Here is a 27738-nt window from a genome sequence, read left to right as displayed (position 1 = left end):
TATTCCAGCCCACATTGAGATATTTCTGACACATCTCCTGCCTGGAGAATCTTTTGTGACTTTTACCACATCCAGCCTTAAAATATTACTTAACTGTTTCATCTGACTAAAGCTTATCTCCCAACTAGACTATAAGCTTCTGGCGAAAAAGGACTGAATTGTACCTGTTGCATTACCAGCTCAAGGCCTTAACATAATAGCTGCTCAATAAATATATGACCAATGAAGGTAGACATCCTTTTCTCTGGCTCTTCCCCCCGCCTCCGCCATTTACCAAGGCAGCCCGTTGCTTCATAAATAGATGAAAAGGATGAAATGTAGCAATTAATCATTAGCACAGGATTTTTTCAAAGACTAAAGCTTTTATTCCAATCAGTGGTCATTTACATCCTGAAGATGTTTCTCGGAGTTCTTTGTGAAGAGGATAGCCTCATTGATGCTCTGGGTGATGTAGTCAATGTTGCTGGCATTGATACAGGTGAAGTTAATCCTAGTACTCTTGGGCATGTAGATATGCTTCTTCTTGATCAGGTATTCCACCTGTTGGTCTGTGAAAATCACAGGACTTCACATCCTGGGGTTGGCCACTTTTAATTTCCCAGGAAGGATTACTTGGGATAGAAACTGTTGGCATTTCTGAGGTTCCAAGAGGGTCTTTAAAGCAGCCCCACTTTTTTTTTTTTTGTACCAGAGATTGAACCCAGAGTCACTTCACCACTGAGCCACCTCCCCAGCCCTGTTTTATTTGTATTTTTAAATTTTGGGACAGGGCCTCACTAAGTTGCTAAGGCTGGCTTTGAATTTGGCAATCCTCCTGCCTCAGCCTCCCAAGCTGCTGGCGTGTGCCGCAATGCCTGGCAAAGCAGCCCCACTCTCCAGAGGAAGTAAGGCAGATCTGGATCAATGCTGTGGACTGGTTACCTAGTCAGTGAACTTGAATGCTCAGATACAGTCCCAAAATCAGAAAGAGGAGAGTCACCTGCTCTAGACACTTACGGCTGAGTCCAAGATAACCGTGGGTCCCAGTCTGTTCAGTGATGTGGTCCCAGGAGCCAGGGGTTCCCAGGAGCCGGAGCTTCTCCTTCACCTTCTCCTTGATCAACATGATGTTCTCTACAACCTCTTTGAGACTCTGCTTCCTGCCAAGAAAGGATAACAAAAAATGAGAGTACGAGGTCTCCCCTGCTTTTTGTTAGTTTGTTTGTTTGTTTTTGATATTTTTTAGTTGCTGATGGACTTTATTTCTATGTGGTGCTGAGAATCGAAGCCAGTGCTCGGCCACCCAGCCCTCTCCCCTGCTTTTGAAACTCCCTACTGCCTTTCCACTCCTCTCACTGCTCAAAGCCCCAGTAGAGTGCCCTAAGGACACCAGGGGAGTCTGGGCTCTGGGGTAGCTATGAATGGGAGGAAGATTTGATCCTGCTGTAGTCTGGATCTTAAATGTCCCCTAAAGGCCCGTGTGCCTTGGTCTCTCGCCTGTGATGCTACTGGGAGCCGGCGGAGCCTTTAGGAGATGGGGCCTCGTAGGAGGCAGTTAGGTCATTGGGGGTGTGCCCTTTGAGGCAATATTGGGACCCTACTCCCTTTCTTCTCCCTTCTTTTCTTTCCAGCCATCATGAAATAAGCAGCTTGCTCCACACACATTCCTCATCACATTGTACTACCTTATCACAGGCCTAAGCCACAGAACCACAAACTGAATCCTCCAAAACTATAAGCCAAAATTAACCTTTCCTCTTTTTAAGTTGATTATCTAAGGTGTTTTATTACAGTAACAGAAAGCTGAGAAACACAGATCCCACGATAATTTAAATATGTTGAGCAGGCTCCCAGGCAGATTTTGCCAGGATAACAATCTCCTGATGCTTTCAGATTTCTTCCTGCAACCAAAAAATGTTCAAGTAACCCATTGGCCTATTTCCAAAACGAATGTTCTATTTTCCACCTTCCCCAAGGTAGGGCAACCCTTGGCATAGCTACAGGCATACATATACAGTAGTCCCTCTGTAAAATTTGGCAAATGAATTGATGAATGTATGAGATAAACAGGCTACATGGCAGAGAGAGAACCAGCCAGCTGAATACTATGAACAAAGTCTAGGTATCCAAGGGCTCTTCCCACCTTCCCTACCCCAATCCTTCTGCCCTTACCATTCTCCCTGAAGGGCAGGGTTACAGAGGATGGAGGTGATTATGCGAGCACCCCTGGCAGGAGGGTTGAGCCACAGTGCCTGGGTGTAGTTCATCAGCTGGGAGAGGACACACAGCAAGTGCTGGTTGTTGAGTGTTGCCACGACCAGCATCCCCAGTCCTTCATCTGCAATTTGGGGAAGACAGCTCACCCTCAGTCTCCTCCTGCGTGACCTCAACCCTCACCTACACCCCTCCCCCAGCCTTACAGAAGAGAGGATTGAACTATGAGGTCTTCATCCAGAATAGTTGGTGGTATCTGTACCCAGGAAGTTGCTACATTCTCTTCTAGAAAAAGCACCCACAAGTCCTCCTTCAAGGAGGAAAAAGAACTTGAACGATCACTAGTCCTACCCTCTCAACTTAGGAAACAGAGGCTTGACCAAGTGAAATGATTGGACCAAAGTTGGTTTGGGAAGCTAATTTAGTATCATTTCTTTGGGAAGCTATTCTAGTTCATTTCTTATCCTTTCAGCCGCCATGGCTCTCTCTCCTTGGAGTCCTGCACTCCTTCCAGAGGGTAAGTGTCATCAAACATACTGCTCCTGTCATGGACGTGGCACCAATTCCACCTCAGACTACCCCTTCTCCTTCTGCCCATACCATACCATAAATGCCAAAATTCTTGGACAGAGACTGGCTGCAGAAGAACTCAAAACCTTGAGACACAAAGTATTGTAAGATTTCGGCATCTTCTTCCAGGTCACCGGTGGATAAACCTTGACAGGGAATGTCAAAAAATGGGAATATCCGTTTGTTCTGTAGGAAAAAGAAGAACCAACAAAGCATGGGACTTAATGGAAGAGAGAGCAGACGGCAAGAGTGAGGGAGTTCAGGCAGGATGCTGAGTTTACCTTAATGGTGAGCATCAACTTGGCCAACTGACTTTGTGTCCACTTGCAGTCAGTGATGTTCCCAATCACCAGGATACAGTCACGTGGCATCTGCTGCAAGTAGAGACAGTCTCATCAGGTAGGTCTTCTACCAAAGGATAGTGGCACCAGGGCATTTGGAGGAGAAATGCTCGTCCATTTTGGTTCCTACCCACAAGGCCAGGTAAATCCAAGCCTAGTGAAGGCTGTGAACAACTTGGGGAGGAGGAGAGGAAAATAAGACTAAAAGTCAGGTCTGGGCAGAAGTTTCTGAGTGGGGGTCCCTCTACCTCCACCACATCAAGGAATATGTTGGAGTCCATGCACAGGTGCTTGGGATCCCAGATGCAGTATTCGTAGACTGTAAAACCCATGTCCTGGAAGACGATTCCATATGGTTCTGTGGGAATGAAGCCCTCCATCAGCTGTGGTACATGGAAATGGACAGATAGAGGCAGAGACACTGGAGAATGGGGCTGAGTCACCGGCTGACAGAGGAACAATAACAGAAAGAGAGTTGTCTGGCTTGTCCACCATTTTTCTCATGATAGAGAATAAGGACAAGAGTGAAAGATTACAGATGGGGTGGGAATTAGGAACAGGCAATGGGGATCTTCAGTTGCCCTCATCTTGTACAACACTCACATTATTATTATTATTATTATTATTATTATTATTATTATTATTTATAGTTGTAGATGGATAGCATACCTTTATTTATTTGTTTTTTTTTTATGTGGTGCTGAGGTTCGAACCCATGCCTCACATGTGTGAGGCAAGCACTCTGCCACTGAGCTACAGTCCCAGACCCAACATTCACCTTTTTGAGTTGAAATCATGCAAACGACTTGAGCATCCCTAAGCCAGGTCTTGAGGAACTGGGCCCCAAGCTGGAAGGCACCACTGTCACCAACAGTGTGCACACCTCCTACCTGTCAGCAAAAAATAAACAGAAGTAACACTTTAAAGAAGTAATAGTAACTGGAACTCAGTTAAAATTACTTTTTTTTAAAAAAAAATTATTTATTTATTTTAGTTTTCAGCGGACACAACATCTTTGTTTGTATGTAGTGCTGAGGATCGAACCCAGGCCGCGCGCATGCCAGGCGAGCACGCTACTGCTTGAGCCAGTTAAAATCACTTTAAAGAAGTAATAGTAACCTGGAACTCAAACTTTTTTTTTTTTTTCAGTGCTAAGGATGGAAGCCAGGGCTGTGCATATAAAGCATGTGCTGTACCACTGAACAACAACCCCAGTCCCCAGTTCAGGTCTTTCTTGAATTTCAAGTTTTCGAACCAGCAGAGTGAGTGAGTGCAAACAGCACTGGATTTGGGTTCAGATCCAGGCTGACCCTCAATGGGCAAAATTGTGGACTTTCTGAGTCTCACGTGCTGCTTTTGTCAATGTTGGGGGGCCCTGCAAAGTTCCTTGATGGTTTAAGTTTATGCAGACACAGATGTCTACTCTCTGGCTCTCACCCTGTTCTCCACAATGGCTTGGCTGTACTTTCCGAAGAGGAGTTCCAAGGAGGCCTGAATGAATGATTTCATGCCAATCATAGGCAAGTACTCATAGTTCAGAGAGGGATCCTGTGCAATCTGCAGTCGGGTCTTGTTTACCACAAGAGAAACCCAGGGTTGGCCTTCATTGGTCATGCAGACTGTGAAGGAAAGGACAGAGGGAGCTCTGATGTAGAGTCTTGGAGCCTACAAGTGTGGGCTTTGCAGACAACCCACAAACAAAAAGTCTGTTCTGGGCTTCTTGGGGCTTTGGAAAGTTGCCTATGAAAAGATATCCCCCACCATCACCTTTATTTTTTCTTCATATAAACAATGTGCTGTTAGCAGATGTGTGTAAATTTTGTCCTCCTCTTTAAAAAAAAAGACAACCAAAACTATGCCATTTTAAAGATTAAAATTGTATACTAGGTTCAAGTTATGGATACACAACACCAAACCAAGGCAACCTTGACTTTCACAGTTCCAAGGGCTGATTGCATATCAGAAGGGTCAATTTGGGGAATAAGAAAGAAAGAAGAGGAGAAGGAAAGAAGAGCATGAGGAGGAGGAAGAGAAGGTAGCAGTTGAAGAGAGCCCAAAGTACAGAACAGTAGAAGAGGCCCTGACTATTTCCTAGAAGGTCCCAGAGAAGATCAGAGGGCATGGAGTGACTTGGGACCTTCTCTGCCCTTTTCCCCACTGGGCAATTCTGTTAAAAAGTAAAGACCTTGCAAAGGCTTGGGCCATCCTCCATCCTCTGTAGCAGTGAAATCCTGCTGAATCTGTATTAAGTCTCCAACTCTAAAACTACCAGCATCTACCTTTGTAGGCCAGGAACATCTTGTCAGGGTAATCATCTTGTTTGTAGGTCTTTAACAAGGTGCCTTCTAGCTTGTGCATCATAGGCACATCCATGAACACTGAAAGGGTGGGCATAACTAAAATGAAAGGGAAGCCCAGGCTCTGAGCCTGAACCCGTGCTCTTCCTCCAGGCCTGGGCCAGACAGTCCTCACTCTTCCCAGACCCTGGCAGCTCCAATACAGAGACTATGGACAGCTGGTTTCCAGAGCAACAGAACCTCACAACTCCCAGCCTCCGCTAGGGCAACACTCAAGGGCCACGGGAACATTCCATGGCACTTGAGGAGAATCCCCTGGGAGAGTTGGCAGGGGGAAGGGGCAGGGAAGGACATGGAATTCCCAGGCACTTTTCTCTAACGCACTGCCTTCTCTCTAGCCCCAAGTCATCCAATCCAAAATAACATGTCAGCTGTTTAGAAAATAGGAAAAGGTTGGAGACCAATGAAATAGGTAGGGCTTCCCAGATCACATAGAAGCACAAGTCAAGTGATAATTTTTTTAAAATATTTTATTAGTTGTTAATAGATCTTTATTTATTTATATATGGTGCTGAGGATCGAATCCAGTGCCTCACACATGCTAGGCAAGCACTCTACCACTGAGCTACACTCCCAGTCCAGAGGGATAAAGTTTTAAACTTTCTACTTTCATTTTGCAAAGGGCCTAATCTTTTAAAAGCAATAGAAAGAGTGCACTGTTTTCTTCCACAGTTATTTTAACAGAGTCCCATGTTTAGAAACAGTGTAATTTGCAACTCAGTTAAGTCCATGTTTGTCTCAGTAATCTATAGCCAAGACTTCTACACTTAACAGCTTCACTGATGGCCCATCAGTATGGGTAGATAGCAGAGGCCAGCAGACAGCAAAACCAATGCAATGCGCACAAAATGAGACATATTTTCAGGATCTACATTATAGCTTTCTTTGCAATGCCAATGAAAAACTAAACACCAGTTACTGAAGGAATGTTTAAATGACTCATGAAGAGCAACATGACGGAATTCTATGCAGCTATTGTAGGCAGCCCCGGATGTACAGATGGGGGAAGATCTCTAAGATATCTGAAGCAGAAAACATAGGAAATACTGAAAACATAGCAATGCGAGGGACATTTGGAGGAAAAGAAAAGGTATATTTGCATGGATAAGATTGTGTGCATATGGATTCTCTAGGAGGATATATAAGAGCCATCTAAGTGTAATTGCCTCTGGAGAGTGGCATTGGGTATCTGGTAGAAAGAGCTACTTTTTTTTTTAATCCTAGACCATGTGAATAGATTACCCGTTCAAAAATCATGCTTATAGCCAGGTGTGGAGAGCACACCTGTAATCCCAGCAACTTAGGAGGCAAGGCAGGAGGATCCCAAGTTTGAGGCCAGTCTCAGCAACTTAATGCGACCCTGTCTCAAAAAATAAAAAGGGCTGGAGATGTAGCTCAATTTTAAAGCACCCCTGAGTTCACTCCCCAGGAAAGAAAAAAAAAAAAAAAAAAGCAAAAACCTCCAATCATGCAATCATGGGGATGGGGATGTGGCTCAAGCGGTAGCGCGCTCGCCTGGCATGCGTGCGGCCCAGGTTCGATCCTCAGCACCACATACAAACAAAGATGTTGTGTCCGCCGAAAACCAAAATAAATAAACCTCTCTCTCTCTCTCTCTCTCTCTTTAAAAAAAATTAAAAAATAAAAATAAATAAAAAACCTCCAATCATGCTTATACATTTTTAAATGGCTGCAGCCTTTCAGACATTATATCCTTTCTACATAGAAGAGAGAGTGGCTTCTCTTGGGTCCCTGGAAGGATGAGAACGTTTCCTTCCCTGAAGCCCACATCCTTCTTGGTCCTTTCTCCTTGGCTTCAGTGGAGTCAAGGGCCAATTTCTTGATCTTAACCCATGAATGAGATGAGATACTCTGGTCAGTTTAAAACAATTGCCTAGGGCTGGGAATGTGGCTCAGCTGGTAGAGTGCTTGCCTCCCATACAAGGCCCTGGGTTCACTCCCCAGCCCACACACATAATCACCTAGAGCCAGGGTGGTGTCTATCCCTCCCATACTGCATGGCTAAAAAGGATGTCCCCAAAGAGATTCCAAGTGCTCTTAGAATGAGAAAAAGGAAGAGGAATCTGGGGAAAAATGGTCAGCAAATGTTCACTGCATGATCTGTTCTAAAATTAAAAAACACTACTTTTTTTTTTTCCTTTTTGTTGCTGAGAATTAAATCCAGTACCCTGAACACCTAAGTATGTGCTCTACCACTGAGTCACACCCCCAGCTACTCTTTTGTTTTCTGGCCTTGAACTTCCAAACTCAATAAGCAGCCATGGGAAGCAGAGGAGGTTTTCCTTGGGCTTACCCCAGGCTGCACCAAGAGCCCAGAGGGTAGGAGCTGTGAATGGGAGTGAGGGATATGGGAGGGGAGGGGAGTTGGTTCGTGTCAGAGGTTCTGCCTGGTGGCTGGGTAGCCAATAATTGAGGATGGCCTGTTTGTGGCCCCAGATTTCTGTCTCTGACCAGACCAGATTACAAATAAGGTTATATTATCTAGAATAAATTGCCTTTGTCTACATAGTGCAGAATCACTGGCCGCTCGTAGCCTACTCCAGTTGTCTTTGGGAGTTCCTCATGGTTTCTTGTGGGACCTTGAGAATAATGCTGTCGTGGTCACCCAGTCCTATTCTCCTAATTGACATCTGCTTCTCAGAATGTCACTTGGGCTCAGTATTTCCCCACTGCCACAGGCAATGGCGACCACGATGACAACCACATGATCCATATAGCAAAACTGTTACCTACCAGAGCCAGCACCTGCCTGTGGCCCTCAGGGACCGCTGAAAACCGTTCCCTCCATTCTTCCCTGCCTCTGAACAGTACTCAGACACCAGAACTCATTAAGTGGAGCCTAAGGACAGAGAAGGGTCAAAGACAGAGGAGGGTGTTTGATGCCAGGCAGACCTAGATTTCCACCTCAGTCCTCTGCCCTAGTTCCTCTGTGGCCTTGGGCAAGTTGTTTAAAATCTCTGCACCTCAGAGTATACATATGTATGCATGCATACACATCTAAAACTTAATTTGATCTTTTTTTTTTTCCTCTCTAGCTTCCACATATAAGAGAAAACATATGACACTAGTCTTACCGAGTCTGGCTTATTTCCCTTGACATTTCTCCTGTTCCATCCATTTTCCAGCAAATGTCATAATTTCATCTTTCTTCATAGCTGAATAAAGACTCCATTGTGTATAAGACCACATTTTGTTTATCTATTCATCTGTTCACAGACCCCTAGTCTGGCTCCATAACTTGGCTATTGTGAATTGTGCTGCTACAAACATGGGAATGCATGTTTCTCTAAAGTATGCTTATTTTTAACCTTTTTTTAAATAGTTGACTTCTTCACAAGATCTTTTATTACTTTCTTTTTTTCCATTTTTTAATTCTAATTGGTTATACTGACAGTAGAATGTATTTTGACACATCATACATAAATGGAGTATAACTTCTCATTCTTTTGGTTATACCAGTTGTGTAGTCATATAGAATTCATTCTACTATCCTTCCTACCCCTATACTCTTCCCCTCCCTTCACTTCCCTCTACCTAATCCAAAGTAACTCCATTCTTCCCTAGCCCACTCCCTTATTGTGAATTAGCATCCACATATCAGAGAAAACATTCGGCTTTGGGTTTGGGGGGATTGGCTTATTTCTCTTAGCATGATATTCTCCAGCTCTATCCATTTACCAGCAAATGCTATAATTTTATTCTTCTTTAAGGCTGAGAAATATTGCACTATGTATATATACCATGTTTTTTCTTTATCCTTTCATCTGTCGAAGGATACCTAGGTTGGGTCTATAGTTTAGCTATAGAACTATATAGTAACTATATAGTTACTATAAGCATTGATCTGGCTGTGTCCCTGTAGTATGCTGATTTTAAGTCCTTTGGGTATAAACCTTTTGAAACATAAATGTGTATGTGTGCATTCATGAATGTGTGTGTATATGTGTGTGCGCGCATGTGTGCATGTATCTAATAGAAATAACAAACATAGAATTGTGTTTGTTTACTTGTGAGGCTTATGGAAATAAGCATGTCCCTCAAGCTGTTACAAAGAGACAGAAACTGAAAAACTGAGGTCCAAATGTAAGTTTTGACTATAGAGTTTATAGTACAGGATACTTGGGAGTTCCCCTGAAATACAAGTGATGTTCAAACAAACTAGGTTATTATATTTTTCCCCAGAAAATGTCCAGCTCCCAGATACTCACTGAAGATGACTGCTTAAGAGAAATAGCCCCTTAGGCAATCTCCCCAGGCCCTCTCAGGCTTAGCCAAGGGGAACAAAGGATAATGGCTGCCAGCAGGGGATGTAGACAAGAAAGGTATCCTTACTAGTTTATCCAAAGAGCTCATTTCATTGCTAAGAACATGCTATATTTGAATAAGTATCCCCCAGAGATCCATGTATTGGAGGCTTGGTCCCCAGCTTGTGGTCTATTGGGAATCGATGGAATCTTAAAGACTTGGGACTTAGTAAGAGGTCTTCAGGTCCCTGAAAGTGTGCCCTTGAAGCAGATTGTGGGACCCTTGTCTCCACCTCTTTCTCTTTCTCTTCCTGACCATGAACTTAGCAGTAAACTCCTGCCATGATACGCCACCACCAGGCCCAAAGCAATGGGGCCAATTGGTCATGGACTGAAACCTAAAACTGTGAACCAAAATAAACCTTTTATCTGTCTTGAGTGTTTGTTACAGTAACAGAAATCAGACTAACATAAAACAAGAATTAAAAAGTAATTATACCTTGTGTCCACAACCATAGGGGGGTAGTATGTGCTTTGAAGTAGTGAAGACTATGTTGCTTCTCTTCCCATTTTTCTAAATGGGGTCTTTAGAGCAGTTTTCCTCCTGGCACTGTACACTGGGTATATTTAAGAGTGTTTACATTTACAGGTACATTACTTTTAGTCCATAAGTTCCAATGTCATAAGTACCCACTTTCAGATACAGAAAAATACATCTCACCCAAAGATCCTGAACTCTAAACTAAATATCAGTTTCCTTTTGGGATGAGAGAGTGAGTTTTGGGTTGCATGTGGGGAAAAAAATGCATTAATGTAGAATAAAATTAATTTAGAACAAATTAATTTAGAATACCATTCTAAAATAATTCCTAGAATTATTTATATCTGGAAAATAATATGGCCTGATGAGCAAAGGGTGAAATGTGGTGATTTTTCACTAAATTCACCTAGAAAACCTTTTCTTACTCTTTCCAGTGAAAAACTCTCCCCCATCCTATCTTAGATCCCAAACCTCAAGTCACACAGTGTGTCTTAGTCTCTTCCTGCTGCTGTAACAAAACACCTTAGACTGAAGAATTTGTAAACTACAGAAATTTATTGCTCACAGTTCTGGAGGCTGGGAAGCCTACCATCAAGGCACCAGCACATTCCAAGTCTGGTTGGAGGGCTTGCTCTCTGCTTCAAAAATGGCACCTTCAGACAGGCATGGTAGTGCACGCCTGTAATCCAAGTGGCTCAGGAGGCTGAGACAGGAGGATCAAGAGCTCAAAGCCAGTCTCAGCAACAAGAAGGTGCTAAGCAACTCAGCAAGATCCGGTCTCTAAATAAAATACTAAATAGGACTGGGGATGTGGTTCATGGTCAAGTGCCCCTGAGTTCAATCCCTGGTACCCACCCCCCAAAAAATGGCACCTTCTTACTATATCCTTATGTGATGAAAGGGGTAATGTGGCTCCCTTCAACCTCTTTTATAAGAACACTATTACCATTCATAAAGGTGGAGCCTGCATGGTTTGATCACTTTCTCAAAGGCCTCCCTTCTTTTTTTTCAGTGTATTTATTTTAATTAGGTATATATGACAGCAGAATGTATTTTGATTCACTGTACACAATTGCAGCACAACTTTTCATTTCTCTGGTTGTCAAGATATAGTGTCACACCATATGTGCAGTCATCCTTGTACCTAGGGTAATGATGTCCATCTCATTCCACCATCCTTCCTGCCTCCATGCCACCTCTCCTCTCCTTCCCCTTTGCCCAATCAAAGTTCCTCCATTTTTCCCATGCCCCCCCCCATTATGTATCAGCATTCACTTATCAGAGAGAACATTCAGCCTTTGGTTTTCTGGGATTGGCTTACTTCACTTAGCATGATATTCTCCAACTATTTACCTGCAAATGCCATAATTTTATTCTCTTTTAATGCTGAGTAATATTCCATTGTGTACGTATACTACAGTTTCTTTATCCATTCATCTATTGAAGGGCATCTAGGTTTGTTCCATAGTTTAGCTATTGTGAATTGAGCTGCCATAAACGTTGATGTGGCTGCGTTACTGTAGTCTGCTGATTTTAAGTCCTTTGGGTATAGACATAAGAGTGGGATAGCTGGGTCAAATGGTGGTTCCATTCCAACTTTTCTAAGGAATCTCCATACTGCTTTCCAGAGTGGTTGCACCAATTTGAAGTCCCACCAGCAATGTATGAGTGTGCCTTTTCCACCACATTCTTGCCAACCCTTATTGTTGTTTGTATTCTTGTATGTAACCTTTCTTAGAATTTTCTTTTCAAGTCAGAGAAAAAAAAAAACTTACTTTACTCATAGAGTTATAATGAATTAATCCTGGGGCTGGGGTTGTGGCTCAGTGGTAGAGCACTTGCTTAGCATGTGCGAGGTCCTGGGTTTGATCCTCAGCACCAAATAAAAATAGATAAATAAATAAAGGTATTGTGTCCAACTATAACTAAAAATATTTTAAATGAATTATTCCTAATGCTTCCATGTAAGAAATCTCAAAAGAAATATGAGAAATATGTGTGCAGACAGAAGTTGAAAAGAACTTCAAATGACTCTAACCTCTAACTCCTATCACTATCCGTTTGTATTCTTGGTTGCAAGCAACAGAAACTGATTTGAGCTGCTTTAAACATAAGAGGGATTTATTAGAAGAATATCAGGTCATTGAGAGGGAGGTTGGAGATTTTAGACCAGAACCTGACCAAGATCAAAAAAGGAAGCTGGTAAGAATTCAGCTGCTGACCACCAGAGGACGCTGTGACTGGCTCCACTATCATCTTCCTCAGCTGGCCTCGCTGCCACTGCAGGTCCCAGAGACAGAACATTACTGCCACGGTTGCTGCAGTTGCAAAGGATTCTTTCAGTCCTTACTTCCTACTTTCACTGGATCCCATGCTTAGACCAGGAGGCTGTGTCTGATTGACTGAGCCCACTCCCACTGGCCCCTTGCATGCCCTAGCTAAGAGGTGGGTGGAGGTGGAGTCTCAGCCTCCTGAGAGTCTTAGGCTGTAGCTTGAACCAAGACTTGGAAAATGGAGAATACCCCACATTTGAGAAAAAGGTTCACAGACCAGCAAGCCAAAAAAGACAAACATTCACAATTACATCACACTTTTCCCTCTCCTCAAATAACCATCCCTTTCCCCCAGTAGGTTCAATGACTGATCTTATTTCACAGAGACAATAAAAGTGTGAAATCAAAATTCTTGAGACTGAGGGATCTCTGAAAGAATAGGCCTTATTGATGCTAGCAAGAAAGAAAGAATCAGATCTTGGGACAAGTTTCTGCGACAGCCAGCATCAGGATTTGCTAGAGTATTTTTATAAATTTTAGAGGAAGGAAAGCTTACATTGAACCTACATGGGCTATAGATATATCAATGGGTGGGGAGAGCTTTAGAATAGGAGAGCAGTCCTAAGAAGTACTGGTTGCTTCTGAATTGGTTGGAATTCATCTGCAAAGCTTATATGTAACCAGGGCACAATGGCTCTGGTGGTCCCTGTGATGAGATTTAAGACGGATGTTCAGGAATGTGAGACAGTCTTTTTGTTGGTCTCCGCAATACCACCACTGCAGCTGTTAACTGATAACTTCCCTTATCTCTTCCCCCCTTCCCCCCTCATCATCTGTCCTTTCTAATTAAATTTAGGATATTTCAGAATTTCACATGCTGCCATCATAGGTAGCCATCTCTGTCTTTTCTCTCAGTAAAATGGGTGATGACCTGTGTCCCTATCTCTCAATGCTCTGAGTCCTGGCTCCTGAAACACCTATATTCCTCCTTCAGTTGCTCTTCATCTCCTCTATCATCAATTCCCCCTCTTCTAGAGAGTTCTCTTGAGCATATGAACAGGCAGTAAAAGTCCCACCTTAAAAACAAACATCTTTCCTTTGATCTCATATCTTCCTTCCAGATACCTCATGTACCTGTCAATCAGGGTTCAACCAAGGAAACAGATGGGTAGACCTTACATAGCTGGGGGAGGAGCTAGGGAAGTGAAGGTAGAAGATGCAGGAAGAAGAATTAGGCCCAGCCAACACATCTAGCTGCAGAAATGATTCCCATGAGGCAGAATATATGGAGAGATCTAAGGGCTTCAGAGCAGCTACTGCCCCTGTGGGTCTGCAGTCAAGTGTCTTGTGTGGGTCCAGGTCCTCTGAGGATTGGCAAGACCAACAGTCTGCAAGCAGAGCTGGACACAAAGAGGGGGAGTCTGAAGACAAGCTGGAGCACCCAACTACTTCTGCTTCTATATCTCTCCTGAAGTCCTCCCTGCATTAAGGGATCCTCCTTCACTTCTACCTCCCAAAGCTTGTGGGCATTCCTCTTTTGTCCAGCTTTACCCCAGAGTCTCAAAAAAGATTCTGGGAACCAAAGTTCCCTGATTAACCAAGATGACACCAGATGATCAGTCTCACTGTGCTATGCTCCTCTTCAAAGCAATAGCTCTTGAAAGAATGCTTCGTTTTCTGTCACCTCTTCTCCACTGGGAACTCTGCTGAGTCCAATCTGATCAGCATGTCATCATCATCACATCCTTGGGGCTGGTCTCATCAAGGTCACCAAGGACAGACCTTCACTGCCATATTCAATGGCATGTTCTCCGTCCTCTTGTTATTCAATGTTTCAACAGTATGTGACATCACTGGCTGCTTCCTCCTTAAAACATCTTCTTCCCAGGACTTCTGGGACCCTGCTCTCTTGGCTCTCCTTTCACTACTGCTACTTCTCAGTTGACTTTGGTTCCTCCCTGGAACCAAATAGGATCTCACTCTGTTGCCCAGGCTGACCCTGAACTCCTGGGCTCAAGTGATGCTCCTTGCCTTAGCCTCCCAAGTGTCTGGGAAAACAGGTGCACCATTGCCTCTAAATATCCTCTAAATGACCTCTAAATATAGAAATGCCCCAGAGCCCAGGCTTTTGAATTCTTCTCTATCTATGCTCACCATGTAAGTGATCTACATTCATGAACTTAAATACCTATCTCTTGTCTTCTTCTAGCGCTGCCTAGAGAGGTGGCAGACATCTCCCATTCGGCATCTTGGCTGCCCTCAGACCTCATGTGAAGCCCAAAACCATCCAAAAGAGGACCAAAGATGTGTTACTGGCACAAACCCAGAGGTACTGAAAACACTGAGAAGATTCAAGGACCAGATCTTGATGTCCAGCCTTGGTTATGGGGCAAACAAGAAAGCAAAGCACACGCTACCAAGTGGCTTCTGGAAGTTCCTGGTCTGCAATGGCAAGGAGCTGGAAGTGCTGCTGATGTGCAGCAAACCTTACTGTACTGAGATTGCTCACAATGTTTCCTCCAAGAACCACAAAGCATCATGGGAAGAGCAGCCCAGCTGGCTGTCAGTCACCAATCCTGAAGTCAGACTGTGCAGTGAAGAAAATGAATAGAGAGCTCATGTGCACTGTGTGTGTGTGTGTGCATATGCATGCACAAGTGTGTGTGCACATGTGCATGCTTAGATAAAGCCACAATAACTCCCATCTGGCATTTTCAAAATACATATATACATACATACCTATATCTCAAATTTATATATCCAGTCCCAACTTCTCGCCTGACCTATAGAACTGAAAAATCCAGTGCTCATTTGATATTCCAATAAATAATTAATAGACTCTCCAAATATACTGTGTCCAAAAATTAACTCATAGTTTCATATCCCCACACTGAGCCTGCTCTTATTACATTTTCCCCATTTTGTAAATGGCAAATTCATTCTGCCAGATGCTGAGGCTGAAAAATCTCAGGCTTACCCTTAACATCTCTCTTTTTCTCTTATACCCTATGTATTAGTTTTCCACAACTAAATGAAATACCTGAGGCTGGTTAACTTGATAAAGAACAAAAGGTTTATTTAGTTCACAGTTATGGAGGTTCAAGGGCTCAGCTCCGGAATAAACTTGGCTCTGGTGAAGACCTTATGGGAATGACATCACAATGGCAGGAGTGCATATGAGAAGAGGTCACATTGCAAGACACGAAGCTAGAACACAGGGAGGGGTCAGTAAAAACTGAGCTCTCTGAAAACTAACTCAGGGTTCCATGAGAATGATGTTAATCTCTTCTAAGAGCAGTACCCCCATTTGCCTAAACACCTCCCACTAGGATCCACTTCTTAAAGGTTCCATTTTCCCCCACACTGGAGACCAAGTTTCCACTATGTGAACCCCTAGAAACATATTCAAACCATATTCAAATAATTGCATCCTATATTTAAGCCTTCAGCAAATTATCTTAGAATTGAACCTTGTAACATATTTAATATGTGTTTCTCTTCACTCAATAAAAATTTACTGCTGGAGGCTGGGGATATAGCTCAGTTGGTAGAGTGCCTGCCTCACATGCACAAAGCCTTGGGTTCAATCCCTAATATTAAAATATAAATATTTATTCATTCATTCATTCATTCATTCATTCCTGGGATGGATGGATGAGCAGAGGGTACAATCTGTTATATGTAAAAATGACAGGGGCACAATGTAGGAAAAATAAAAACTTGACAATTTCCTTGGTGGATTTAAGTATGATTGAAACAGAGGTATATGGGGGTGGGGATGGTAAGAAATCAAGTTAGGAAGGTAGGCTCTGTCCATGTTATTTTAAGAATTAGAATAACATGATTGGACTTATGCTTTAGAAATTCCTTCTGGGGGCTCATGGAGATTGAAGAGGAGCCTATTTGGTTAACTAGGTTAAGAACTGAGGAAGGCCTGAGCTAAGGCACTGGCTGAGGGGTAGAATTGACAGATGTCCTCCATAAAAATACCAGGCACCATCCCAAGCCTGGGGGGAGATGCAGGCAGGCAGAGGTGGTTTTGAAAAATATCTTAATTTAAACAATATCTTATGTATCCAAAAGTCCACTCATTTTGTGCAACTTTTCTGCCTCCTTAATCTTCTTTTTTAAGAAACACGATTTTTTCATTATAGCAACTTGCAAAAATGTTAAAGAGAAGCATGGGCAAGGCTTTAAAAATGGTTCTGGTGTAAGATCAGAAGCTCTAACAAGAGACTCTCAAAGTCAATACCAGATAGCCAGCAATCCTACCCTATGACTAACCAAGGAGATGGTCTTAAGAGTGGCTTAGGGGTAAATGCTGAGGGTTTTGGTTTTGTTTGTTTGTGAATGTGTTTGTTTTTGTACTGAAGGGGACAGAACCCAGGGCCTCACGCCTGCTAGGCATGGGCTCTACCACTGAGCAACACCTGCAGCCCCAAGCTCTGAGTCTCTAGGGTGTAGAGCAGTGAAGTTCACCCACAGCCCTGTGTGTTTCCCCTCCCCCCAAAGGTAGGAATTTCTCCTATGGAAAAACAGTTTCCTGTACTTCCCTCATTCTCCCAGCAGGTCTGGGAGAGTGTTCTAACATCTATTAGATTCAGAATTGATCCTTGGGGAGGCCCTAGGAGGAAGGGCTTGCTTACGTGATCCCACAATGAGAAGAGAAACCAGAGATCTGCACCGAGCAGGTGCGAAGCTGTCCCAAGCCCAGTTCTTTCTTCTCTGGGAAGAAGTGACCCATCCTTCCTCCCTTTTGGGTTTTGGACCTCTAGCTCCTAAACTTCTTAAGATGTATGTGGGGCTAAGGAATTACGGGAAGGCTGGTCATTCTCTCAGGAGCAAAGGATGGCTAGGGAACATTAGATCACAGCAGGGGGACCTTCCTGTTGTGTTTGGGGTTCTGATGGGAAACCTTTAAAAACACTGCCAGAGAAGAAGTGCCGGAAAGAGCAGCCTCCAGCGGAATTGTGCAGTAAGTCTGTATTCATTTTCTATTGTGTGTAATAAAGCACCACACACGTGGCAGCTGAGAAGAACACAAATTTATTAACTTTACAGTTTCCTTGTGTCAGGAGCCCAAGTATGGGTTAGCTGGATCTTCTGCTCCATGGTCTCAACAGAATGCAGTCAAGATGTTGGGTAAGGCTATGGTCTCACCCAAGGTTCAAGATCTTTTTCTAAGCTCCCGTGGTTTCTGGCAGAACCTATTTCCCTAACTTTGTAGAACTCATGGTAACTACCTTCCTTGAGGCCAGCAAGAGTCTCTGACTTCTTCAGTCTTTGACCTCTCAGTTGTCTTTTAAATGGCCGGCCTGATTAGGCTCACCCAGAATCATCTCTCTCTTTACTAAGTCAATTGACTAGGGACCTTAATTACATCTTAAAAAGTCCTTCCTTTATGCCTTATAACAACATAATTGCAGGAGCAGATTCTTGGAACCTTCATTATATTCTATGAGCTAGAAGTAATTTATAGGTCCACCCACATTCAATGGGAAAAGAGTATATAGAACATGGGCCTTTGGGATTTATCTCAGGCAGGTTTCTGCCTGCCACAGATTCCAAGAGCTTCTGGAGAGAACATCCCTTCCTTGAAAAGTGATTGCAGTGGATGATAATTTTTTGAGATCAAAAATATCACTTAAAGGGCTCACAGGTTCTCACGGGAGTAAGTTAGATAGTGCCACCCCAAAAAGATAGGCCTACCTAAAATCACAGAATGTGACCTTATATTAAAGAATGGTCTTTGTAAATGTAGTTAAGGGAAGAGTTTTGAGATGAGATCATCCTGAATTAGGATGGGTCCCAAATCTACTAACATGTATCTTTATAAAAGACAGAAAGAAGAAGACACAAGAATATAGGGATATGGAGTGATATGTCTATAAGTCAGGACTGCCAAGGAGTGCTCAAGTCCCCAGAAGCAAGGAGAGAGGCACGGGAGAGATTCTCCCTCAGAGTCTTCAGAAGGAACCAGCCCTGCCCACATCTTGATTCCTGACTGCTGGCCTCTAGAGCTATGGGGGAATTTATTTCTGTCATTTTAATCCAGCAAGTTTACGGTGATTTGTTTTGGCAGCCTTGGGAAACTGATAAACTCACTGATAATTATCCCCGTAGGGATCAGCACCAAGGAGACAGACTTGGTGGCATTAGGTACAACAAGAACTTACACTCTACAAAGATGCCAGTTCCCATAGATCAGAGGTGCCCTAAGAGGTATTGCACAGGCAGTTTTATGGTTAGACTAACACAAGCTACACTCATCACAGAACCTGGGGAGATGTCCATGTACCTCTCAGAAGAAGGAATAGCCTACTTTACCATTCCCTCACTGATGCATCTGTTTGGGTCAGCTACTGAATATAAATAAATAAGGCTAAAACAACTGTGACCTGAACAAGTTTTCTTTAAGGATCTTACACACAAACAGTGCAGGAACTAAAATAGGGGCTCCACACTACTGGACACCCAGGCTCCTTCCATGTAGTTCTTCTGTCATCTACAACACATGGTTGCCATCTCATGACCATCTCACCATCACACCTGCCTTCCAGCCAGAGGTAAGATGAGCAAAGGACATGGAGGACATACCCTTTCCCTTTAATCGCAGGTCTGCAAATCGCATACTTCCATTGGCTAGAACTTGGTCACCTAGCCACAGCTCTCTACAAGTGAGCTCAAAGGATTCTTAGCTTCAAGGCCATGTTTCCTGATAAAGCTTAGGGTTACCATTACTAAAGGAAGAAGGGAGGGATGGAGAACGGATAGCAGCATCTGCTCACAGGATGCTACAAAACTAAAGGTCTGACTTCCATCAGTGACTTCTCAAAGCAAAACCCAGGAGGTGGGCAAAAAGGCCCAGAAATTAAATCTAGGCATGGATGGCACCCCCACTACCCTTCTAGCTGATGATAGGATAAAACCGAGCTTCAGAAGACCAACTGAGCAGAGGAAGGAGATCAAGAGGGAGGGAGAAAGGAAGAGATGAGGAATGACTGAGGAATTAAATGTACCAAATTATGCTCTCTATGTATGAATATATCACAATGAACGATAAATATATTTATATACACATGTGGTATATAATTTCTATACATAATATAATTCATTATATAAATTAATATATTAAATGCACTAATTAAAATAAAAATAATAGAAGGGAAATCAGCAGAGTAGAGCAAACGGTTCAGGGGAGGGAGTGAGGAAGGAAAGGGAAGGTACAGGGAATGAGATTGATCAAATTATGTTACATGCATGTGTGAATATGGCATAACGAATCCCACTATGATGTATAATTATAACACATCAATAAAAAAAACAAAGGCTTCAATATGGGTTTGATGCATCAGGTATAGGATGAAGGTAGAAAGGCCAAGAGTAACAGGGATCCCCCTTTCCTATCACACTCTCTGTTGGTGATTGAATTGTGTCCTCCTGAAAAACATGTTGAAATCTTAACCCTAGAACTTATAACTGTATCCTTATTTGGAAAAGGGATCTTTGCAGATGTAATCAAATTAAAATGAGGTTAAACTTGGGGATGGGGTTGTGGCTCAGTGATAGAGTGCTCGCCTGGCACGTGCAAGGCTCTAGGTTCAATCCTCAGCATCATAAAAATAAACAAATATTGTGTCCAACTACAACTAAAAAATATTTTTTAAATGAGGTCCTATTGCATTAGATTGGGCTCTGACGCAATGACTGATGTCCTTATAAAAGAAATTTGGACACAGACACGTGAAGAAGGTCATGTGAAGACAGAGGCAGAAGTTCCAGTGACATATCTACAAGCCAAATAATACCAAGGGTGGCTGGCAACCACCAGAAGCTAGAGAGGCAAGGAAGGTTTCCACTTAGAGCTTTCAGAAGGACCATGCCCTGCCAGTCTCCAGAACTGTGAAAGAATAAATGTCTATTCCCAAGGATAGTTCCCAAGGGAAAAAAAAACTAAATTTGTTATCAGCAGCCTCTCAAATTTATATACCTTCTCTCTCCTTTCTGCTTCCTTGGAGCCCAAGCTCATGAATCCCTACTAAAGCAGACTGTAAGATCTCTTTTTCCCCAGGGATTGAACCCAAGGGTGCTTAAACACTGAGCCACATCCCCAGACCTTTTAATTTTTTTATTTTGAGACAGGATCTCACTAAGTTGCTTAGGGCCTTGCTAAAATTGCGAGGCTGGCACCAAACCTGCAATCCTCCTGCCTCAGCCTCCAGTGCCACTGAGATTTTAGGTATGTGCCGCCACACTGGCTGGATCATAAGATTCTGACATCTAGCAGTGAGTGCCCTCTACTCTCAACTTTCTACCCATCCTTGAAATGTATCTCATTGTCAGTGCTGCATTGGGGTGATGGGATGATCCAAATCAGGGTCAAAATACTAGGCTCAGGCCAGTCCAGAGTCTGAACATGGAAACAGAGCCAAGGGTGTGAATGATTAGCGACAGGGTTATGAAACCAAGGATATGAGTTCTCACCCACGTCCCACACAAATGACAGAATTGGGGTTTCTTTTCGTGGAGTGGCTGGCTGCGAAATAAAGGCTAAGAAAGACAAGGCAGCGAAAAAACCCACAGGACACAGAAAGTAATTTTTAAAAAGCTGAGGTGGGACAGCTAGCCATCTCAGGGATCGAGCTTCCACACTAGAAAAAGAGGAATGGCGCCCACATTTGCTTTTTTTATATGGGGGAACATCAAAGGTTTTTCATGGAATGTTCTTTGCCAAATAAGGTAAGAGGTGAACTGTCCAGTTCCCAAAGGGTTTCACCCAACTCTGGAGCTACAAGATTTGTCTCCCAAGTAGAGCGAAGACAAGAGATCTCATGCCTTGGGCAATCTGATGCACACGGAGAAAGCCAGGATAGTTCCCAAGGAAAAAAAAAAACCTAAATATTCATGGCTCAGTACCACTCAAGTGGCTCATGGGTGGCTCCCCACAATGAATCTGAGGTGGGAAAGAAATACCAGGCAGGGCATGCCCACAGTGAGCAAAAATGTGTGGATCAAGATCCAGGATGCTACTATGAATGGAACTCTACCTCTATGCCAAAACCAGGAGATCTGGGACTCCTACCTCCAAACTTTAATTCCACCACTTTGTTCTGGAGGAACCCTTTCAATTTCCAAATAATCTGCACATACAAAATTTCATTTGATCTTCAAAATCAGTCTGAATGAGCCGAGTAGAGCAATAATATCTCCATTTGAGCCATGCAAATTGATGCACATTGGTAATCTCGGTGACCCGGGATTTACAGGAGAACTGTAAATTTGAAGCCATTTCCAGAAACTTAGTGAGGCCCTAAGCAACTGAGTCAGACCCTATCTCAAAATAAAAAAATAAAAAGGGCTGGGGATATAGCTCGGTAGTAGAGTACCCTGGATTAGTACAAAAAAAAAAAAATTCCATTTCTCCATTTGATTTACTGGCAATCAAATGGTCAGAGAAGCTAAGTAACTTGTTCACTTCTCATAACTGGATTATTAGAGAAAAGAAAATGAATTTTGGTTAAAATTAGCACCAGCAAACTATTTGATTTCTATGCAGCTCTATTTTTTTGTTATCATTATTAAATAAATGATATTTTTAGAGCACCTCTGTGTTGGGCATACAACAGATGCTCACTAAATGGCCGTTTCTTTCCTTCCTCCATTTATTATTTGTTTTTGCAGCTCTGAATTCTGTGCTTCTTACACTAATTCAGTGTAAGTGTTGCCTTCCACTGGCTAAAGGGATGTTGGCTACTAAATTCACCCCTCTAGAACTCATATTCTTCATCCATTTTTATCAAGTGGATTACCAGAAGACTGGACTAAATTATTTCTATGCTGTCTTCCAGCTCTGATAGTTTGCAGCCTTATGAAAACTGCAATTCTTGCTGCCAGTCTAGTTAACAGACCAGCTTTGCAAAGTCTTCACCTGTTATACTTCATATAACCATCAGGGGGCGCCCACGACCATTTATGACTGGGATGAACTCAAGTGCTAAGGTTGTGAAGCTCTTGCCCAGGCCTTCACAGAGCTGGAAGGACTATCTTCCTAAAGACAAGAGGGGAGAGAAAGTTTTAGTCTCTATAGGGAGAAGCTATTAAGAGTTCAGGAATGAAGCTGGTGTATAATTACAGCCCAGTGATTGCCTATGGTGGGCTACACTTACCACCATCCCTTAGAAGAATCTACCACGGGGGAGTCCTGGGAAAGTTTGCTGCCAACCTCCTCCTTGCTCTAACTCTGGTTCCACCTAGTAGGTCACCTCTGGAAAACCCACTTGCTTCTCACTCCCTCTCCAACTCAATCCTCTTTTGCTGTCATTTCCATCCCATGCCCAGCTCCTGCTAACAGACTTCTGGAAGGACAAGTGGCTCCACAGGCTCTTCAGTTTTCATTGGTCTGTAATTTCATATCTCTAGGTTCACAGCCATGGTTGTTCATCTTCACAGTTCAAATGCACAGGCTTCCTGCTAGCAAAAGCAGCCTGCTCTCCGCCCAAGGATGTAAATCTCCTTCAGTTTGACACCTGGCCACAAGTTGCTAGAGAAATGACCAGAGAGGCTGCCTCTCCAGCTGTCAAATACACTGGTGACAATCTGCAGATGGAATCCACAGCCCAGTACAAGTCTAAACACTCCAAAGGAGGCTGACAGTTGGCACCCGGGTGCATATGGAGCAAGACACAAGCAGTATGAGCTCTGGATGCTATTCAAGGATGATTCTATAAACCAGAGTCCCCTCCTCCAAATCATCCTCTCCCTGCCTAGGACTGACTGGGCGATTTTCCTCAGTGATGTCAGGATGGGTATCCAGAGATGGGTAGAGGAGGCCCTCTTATTTATTTATTTATCCCAGACTTGAGCAAGACTTCCTTCTCCACCAAGAGACAGTTCAAGAGTTGAGTCCTTTCCAAGAAACGTTAGATACCTCAGACACCAGAGATTGCACACTGCTCTGCATTGGAAAGGAGAAAGTCATCTTTGGTATGCAAACATCCTGAGAAATAAAACCTGGGCTCCAGAAGAAAAGAGAACAGCGTAGACGGGGTCCAATTCACAGAGAACACCCATATGTGGAAATACACTAAGCTTATCCTGAGGGCAGATCTAAGTTTTATAACTCTAGGGCCCCTGAACCTAGCCAATGCACTGTATACCATGTCACAAGCATGCTAAACATTTAGTGATTTACTGAATATCCTATGAATCAGCCCAGACCATGGTTTATGGAGTCTAAATAAGAGCCCACAAAATTAGCAAGGGATTTCCATAGAATTTTTCTTTCCATAGGAAACCTGCCCAATAAGTTTCATTAAAATTGAAGTAAGGAGCCAGGCATGGTGGTTCATGTTTGTAATCCCAGTGGCTCAAGAGGCTGAGGCAGGAGAATTGCAAGCTCAAGATCAGCCTCAGCAACTGAGGCCATACAAAACTTGGTGAGACCCTGTGTCAAAATAAAACATAAAAAGGGCTGGGGATGGCTCAGTGGTAAAGCACCCAGTGTTCAATCCCTGGTATAAAAACAAAAACAAAAAACAAAGAAACAAAAAAGATATCAACAGGCTCAAAATTGTAACTTTGGTTTTACTTGAAGAGAATAACATAAATTTCTGCAGCCTAGGAATAGAGTGGGAAGGTAGAGGCTATGGAAATATTTTTTTATTGCCCAAGACATTGCCCAACACAAAAAAAAAACAATACTGTGCTATATCTAGACACACACACACACACACACACACACATCACATCACATAGACATGGCACTGAACCAAACTGGTTCCTGCTGGCAATAAAAGATTATGGATCCACCATGGGTTTATAATATGGAAGGTGACCAATGTCCCATGTATGATCCCGGACACAGTGGGCCCGGCTTTGCTACTCCCTTGCAACTGGATTCCAGGAATTTCAGAAAGCATAGGGAGGCAGGAGAGTCAAAGGCTTGAGCTGACTCGCTTCACGCTTCACCCAAACAGACTTTCGTTTTTTGTTTTTATGAGGATTAGGAAGAAAGGGACAGGGATTAGTTATAATTTACTGCCTCTGTCAAAAGTTAGCTCTGAGTAAAAGGGAAAGGAGCAAATGGATTATGAAAAAAAAAAATGGGGAGAAAAAGAGAGCAAAGGATGAGCTGTATTCTGTAATATTTATTAATTTGATTTTAAATGGAAAAGAAGGGATCTGTTCCAATGGTTCATCTTCCTATGAACCCTGGAGTCCCCCCGCCCCCAGCCCTGAAGAAGTCCTTCTGCGTGAGGTAGATCAGACTTGTTCTGTGTCTAATGTGAGAGACATTGGTGTGCCGAGAGACATTGATGTGCTGAGAGCCATAGAGCAGGAACCAGGGACAAAACCCTAAACCTTGGCCTCTTCTAGCCTGGTCACAGAACCTAGAGAATACCCATGGTTTTTCTGGGTCTGGGCAGCAGCAGGAATGGAGCTAGAGTGCTCTCTTTGCCCTACACACACCACACACAAGTGAGCAAGGTGATGTGCACCCTGTCATAGCCATGGGGCTGCTCTCAGGGCAGCTGGTGCAGGCAGCCTGGCACCCTGGCTGCTGAGGTAGTAGTGGGAGGAGGTTTAGAAAACTTCCCTCGGAGAGAGAGAAGATGGTGAAAACCCCCTTGGTTTAAGGAACCCGCTTCCCATTCCATAGCCCAGTCAGCAGGTTCTGGAAAGTAGTTCTACAGCTGGGGCATTCCTTAGGGCTCATTCTGAACAGAGAGCCCAGAGACTTTCCAAAGGTTCTGCATCCACGGAATTGTTTCTTAAAACTCCTCAGGAAGCCCTGAAAAAATGGAGATAACACATTTTGGGTAAAGACTGACTGGGGGAATGGGGCACTGAAGGGAAGGGATAGCCCCCACAGGGACCCTGGGAAGCATATTTTATTACACACAAGCATGGGGGACCACCATGTTACAAAAATCCCATCTCCTAATTGCAGCCCAGTCTTTGAAGGGGGTGGGGCACAAATTTCTACTTACAGGTTCCTCCTGCGCTGTCTTTCATATCCGAAGTGCATTCTCACCTTCATAGCCTTCAAACCTTTGAGAGAAATCAACTGAGGACCAGGGGTTGGTAGGGCCACTAGTTTTCCATGCAAGTCTGAGCCAGGTATAATGATGGCCACAAATCTGGGCGCCCAAAGAACTGAGCTAGAAAACCGACACGAGAGCCGACCACGGGGAGGAGAGGCCTCAGAACACAGCTATTCTTTTCTGTGGCACATCCTAGGATGAAGAACCACCCACCACCTGCCCCTCTTTTGCTTCAGCCCTTGTGGTTGGATCCAAGAAAGGAAAGGACCTTGGTCCCCTTTTGGTTCCCTACTCTGCTCCCTCTTTTGTCAAGGCAGAGACCCCTCCCAGAGACCTATTTCCTTCTACCAAACCCTAAACTCAGAAATGAAGATGCCGTATACCATCTGACTCTAAACTGCCTGTCCCTCGGCCCTGATTACCTACCTGTTGAGCGGTGAACATGGCCTGGACTCCACGGGGCTGGCCCCGGCCGCTGGAGAGCTCAAGGGATGGCGAGTTGGGGAGGCAGTGGCCCGGGTCTCCTCTGGACGGCAGCCGCTGCCGCGGCACAAAAGACGGCGGAAAGCGCTGCGAAAGTCCGGACTACGACAGTAGATCAGTGGGTTGAAGGCAGAGTTGGCATAGCCTAGCCAATTAAGGGCGAGGAAAGCCGGGTCAGGAACTAGAGAGGGTCCCCCTAGGGCGCGCAACACGTTAGCTAGAAAGAAGGGCAACCAGCACAGAGTGAAGGTGCCCATGATGAGACCCAAGGTGCGCAGGGCCCGGTGCTCCCGGAGAGGCAGAAGCCGCGCGGGCCGCCGGCCACCGGAGGGCACTTGAGTCGAAGGGCACGTCCCCGAGGTGACAGGGTACCGAGAGTGCGACAGAGCCGACGGAGACTCCTCCGGCGAGAAGCGGCCCAGCTCCCGGCGCAGCAAGCACAGTTGGCGCTTGGCCACCACGAAAACTCGTGCGTAGACGAAGAGCATCACCAGAAGCGGAAGGTAAAAGGAGACTGAGGAGGAGAGCAGCGCGTAGGGCATGTTGGAGGCGAAGGAACAGCAGAGCGGATTGGAGTGGCAGCGCTGCGCCTCGGCGTCCGCACCTACGCGCCACCACTGGCTCATGATCGGCGCAAAGGACACCGCGGCGGACACCACCCACACCAGGACCACGGCCGCTCCAGCACGGCGCTTGGTGACTAGTGCACTATAACGCAGTGGGTTGGTCACGGCCAGGTAGCGGTCCACAGCCAAGGCGCACAGGGTTTCAATGCTGGCCGTCACGCATAGCACGTCCACCGAGGTCCATAGCTCGCAACCAGTCGCGCCCAAGGGCCAGTGGCCAGTCAGCGCCAAAGTAGCCCCTGGCGGCACTACCAGGAGTCCCACCACCAAGTCGGCTGCGGCCAACGAAGTGACGAACACGTTGGTCATGGTCTGGAGTCTCGGCGTCCGGGCGATGGCCACGATTACCAACAGGTTACCTCCCACAGTGGCCAGCGCCAACAGCGCCCCAGCCAATGCTGCAGCCCAAGGTACCCCTGGCAGCCCACTCGTGTTGGCGGTGTTGGGTACAAGGGTGGGGGCGTCTGGCCACAAGGCCAGGGAGCCGTTCCCGTGAGGCCACGGAGCCATCTCCGCGTCGCGAGTGGAGCAGGAGAGAGAGGGAGGGAGGGGCTCTCCCCGTCCCCTGGTTCAGGGGAGGGAGCAGCAGAACCTGGGAGCGACTCCCCCAGCCTGGGCCATCTTCCGTAGATGAGACCGGTCAGCCTCCCCCCACCACTACCACACCCCCACTCCCTTGGTGCGAGCGCTCAGGGGTGGGGGGAGGTGTGGCCGTGCTTAAAGGGGCAGCGACCAATAGTTTCTAAGGGAGAGGCCTCAGGGACGAAGTGGAGGGTGGAAGGGAAGACCTGTCACAGGGTGTCCATTCTTGCCATAGGCCAGGAGCAACACTGGGAGAAAGTAAAAAAAGAACCCTCCCACCTCCAACCTTTAAGGAGTCAGAGGAAAAGATGACTTTCCCAAGGCAAGCAGAATATCCAGAGTAGCCTGTCATCTACTTGGGTGCCTCCGCTAAAGTGTTTTGTATTGTTTGGTGGTGCTGGGGATGGAACCCAGGGCTTCCTGCATGCAGGCCAATGCTCAGCCACTGAGCTATATCCTCAGCC

At 44.7% G+C, this 27738-nt stretch overlaps 2 protein-coding genes across 6 annotated transcripts; both read right to left on the bottom strand.

Annotated features, from left to right (window-relative positions):
• Got1l1 (glutamic-oxaloacetic transaminase 1 like 1) lies at nt 1-26093 on the bottom strand. 2 transcript variants are annotated; one of them, XM_071610217.1, is made up of 9 exons: nt 26010-26093; nt 4542-4723; nt 3883-3994; nt 3353-3462; nt 3045-3137; nt 2799-2949; nt 2152-2317; nt 997-1139; nt 1-548 (listed from the first exon to the last, which is right to left on the bottom strand). In XM_071610217.1, exons 2-9 carry the CDS (start codon nt 4716-4718, stop codon nt 373-375), a joined length of 1128 nt encoding a protein of 375 aa, XP_071466318.1. In that variant the 5' UTR covers nt 4719-4723; nt 26010-26093; the 3' UTR covers nt 1-372. The 2 variants fall into 2 exon arrangements, with proteins under 2 accessions (XP_071466318.1, XP_027795075.1); XM_027939274.2 differs by lacking the exon at nt 26010-26093 and adding an exon at nt 5384-5766.
• Adrb3 (adrenoceptor beta 3) lies at nt 3045-27330 on the bottom strand. Of its 4 annotated transcripts, none has more exons than XM_071610215.1 (3): nt 26010-27330; nt 25530-25590; nt 3045-3137 (listed from the first exon to the last, which is right to left on the bottom strand). In XM_071610215.1, exons 1-2 carry the CDS (start codon nt 27200-27202, stop codon nt 25551-25553), a joined length of 1233 nt encoding a protein of 410 aa, XP_071466316.1. In that variant the 5' UTR covers nt 27203-27330; the 3' UTR covers nt 3045-3137; nt 25530-25550. The 4 variants fall into 4 exon arrangements, with proteins under 4 accessions (XP_071466316.1, XP_071466317.1, XP_027795076.1 ...); XM_027939275.2 differs by lacking the exon at nt 3045-3137 and adding an exon at nt 17183-23494; XM_071610214.1 differs by lacking the exon at nt 3045-3137 and adding an exon at nt 24672-25330.
• Between the last annotated feature and the right edge of the window lie 408 nt (nt 27331-27738).

This window comes from Marmota flaviventris, chromosome 3, assembly GCF_047511675.1.
Source record: "Marmota flaviventris isolate mMarFla1 chromosome 3, mMarFla1.hap1, whole genome shotgun sequence".
Classification (NCBI taxonomy): domain Eukaryota; kingdom Metazoa; phylum Chordata; class Mammalia; order Rodentia; family Sciuridae; genus Marmota; species Marmota flaviventris.
The sequence above is the reverse complement of the archived record's forward strand: the minus strand, read 5'-3'. Positions and strand labels throughout refer to the sequence as shown.

Bases quoted from the DNA above. Each gene is read 5' to 3' on its own strand.
- Got1l1 (XM_027939274.2), bottom strand. From the start codon at position 5,498: ATGCCCACCCTTTCAGTGTTCATGGATGTGCCTATGATGCACAAGCTA. The intron at 4,724-5,383 runs GTAGATGCTGGT...TTTCCTTCACAG, and splicing joins GATGTTCCTGGCCTACAAAG to TCTGCATGACCAATGAAGGC. The intron at 1,140-2,151 runs GTAAGGGCAGAA...CTTTCTTGGCAG, and splicing joins CCTGCCCTTCAGGGAGAATG to GAAGCAGAGTCTCAAAGAGG.
- Adrb3 (XM_071610215.1), bottom strand. From the start codon at position 27,202: ATGGCTCCGTGGCCTCACGGGAACGGCTCCCTGGCCTTGTGGCCAGAC. The intron at 25,591-26,009 runs GTAGGTAATCAG...TTTCTCTCAAAG, and splicing joins CCATGTTCACCGCTCAACAG to GTTTGAAGGCTATGAAGGTG.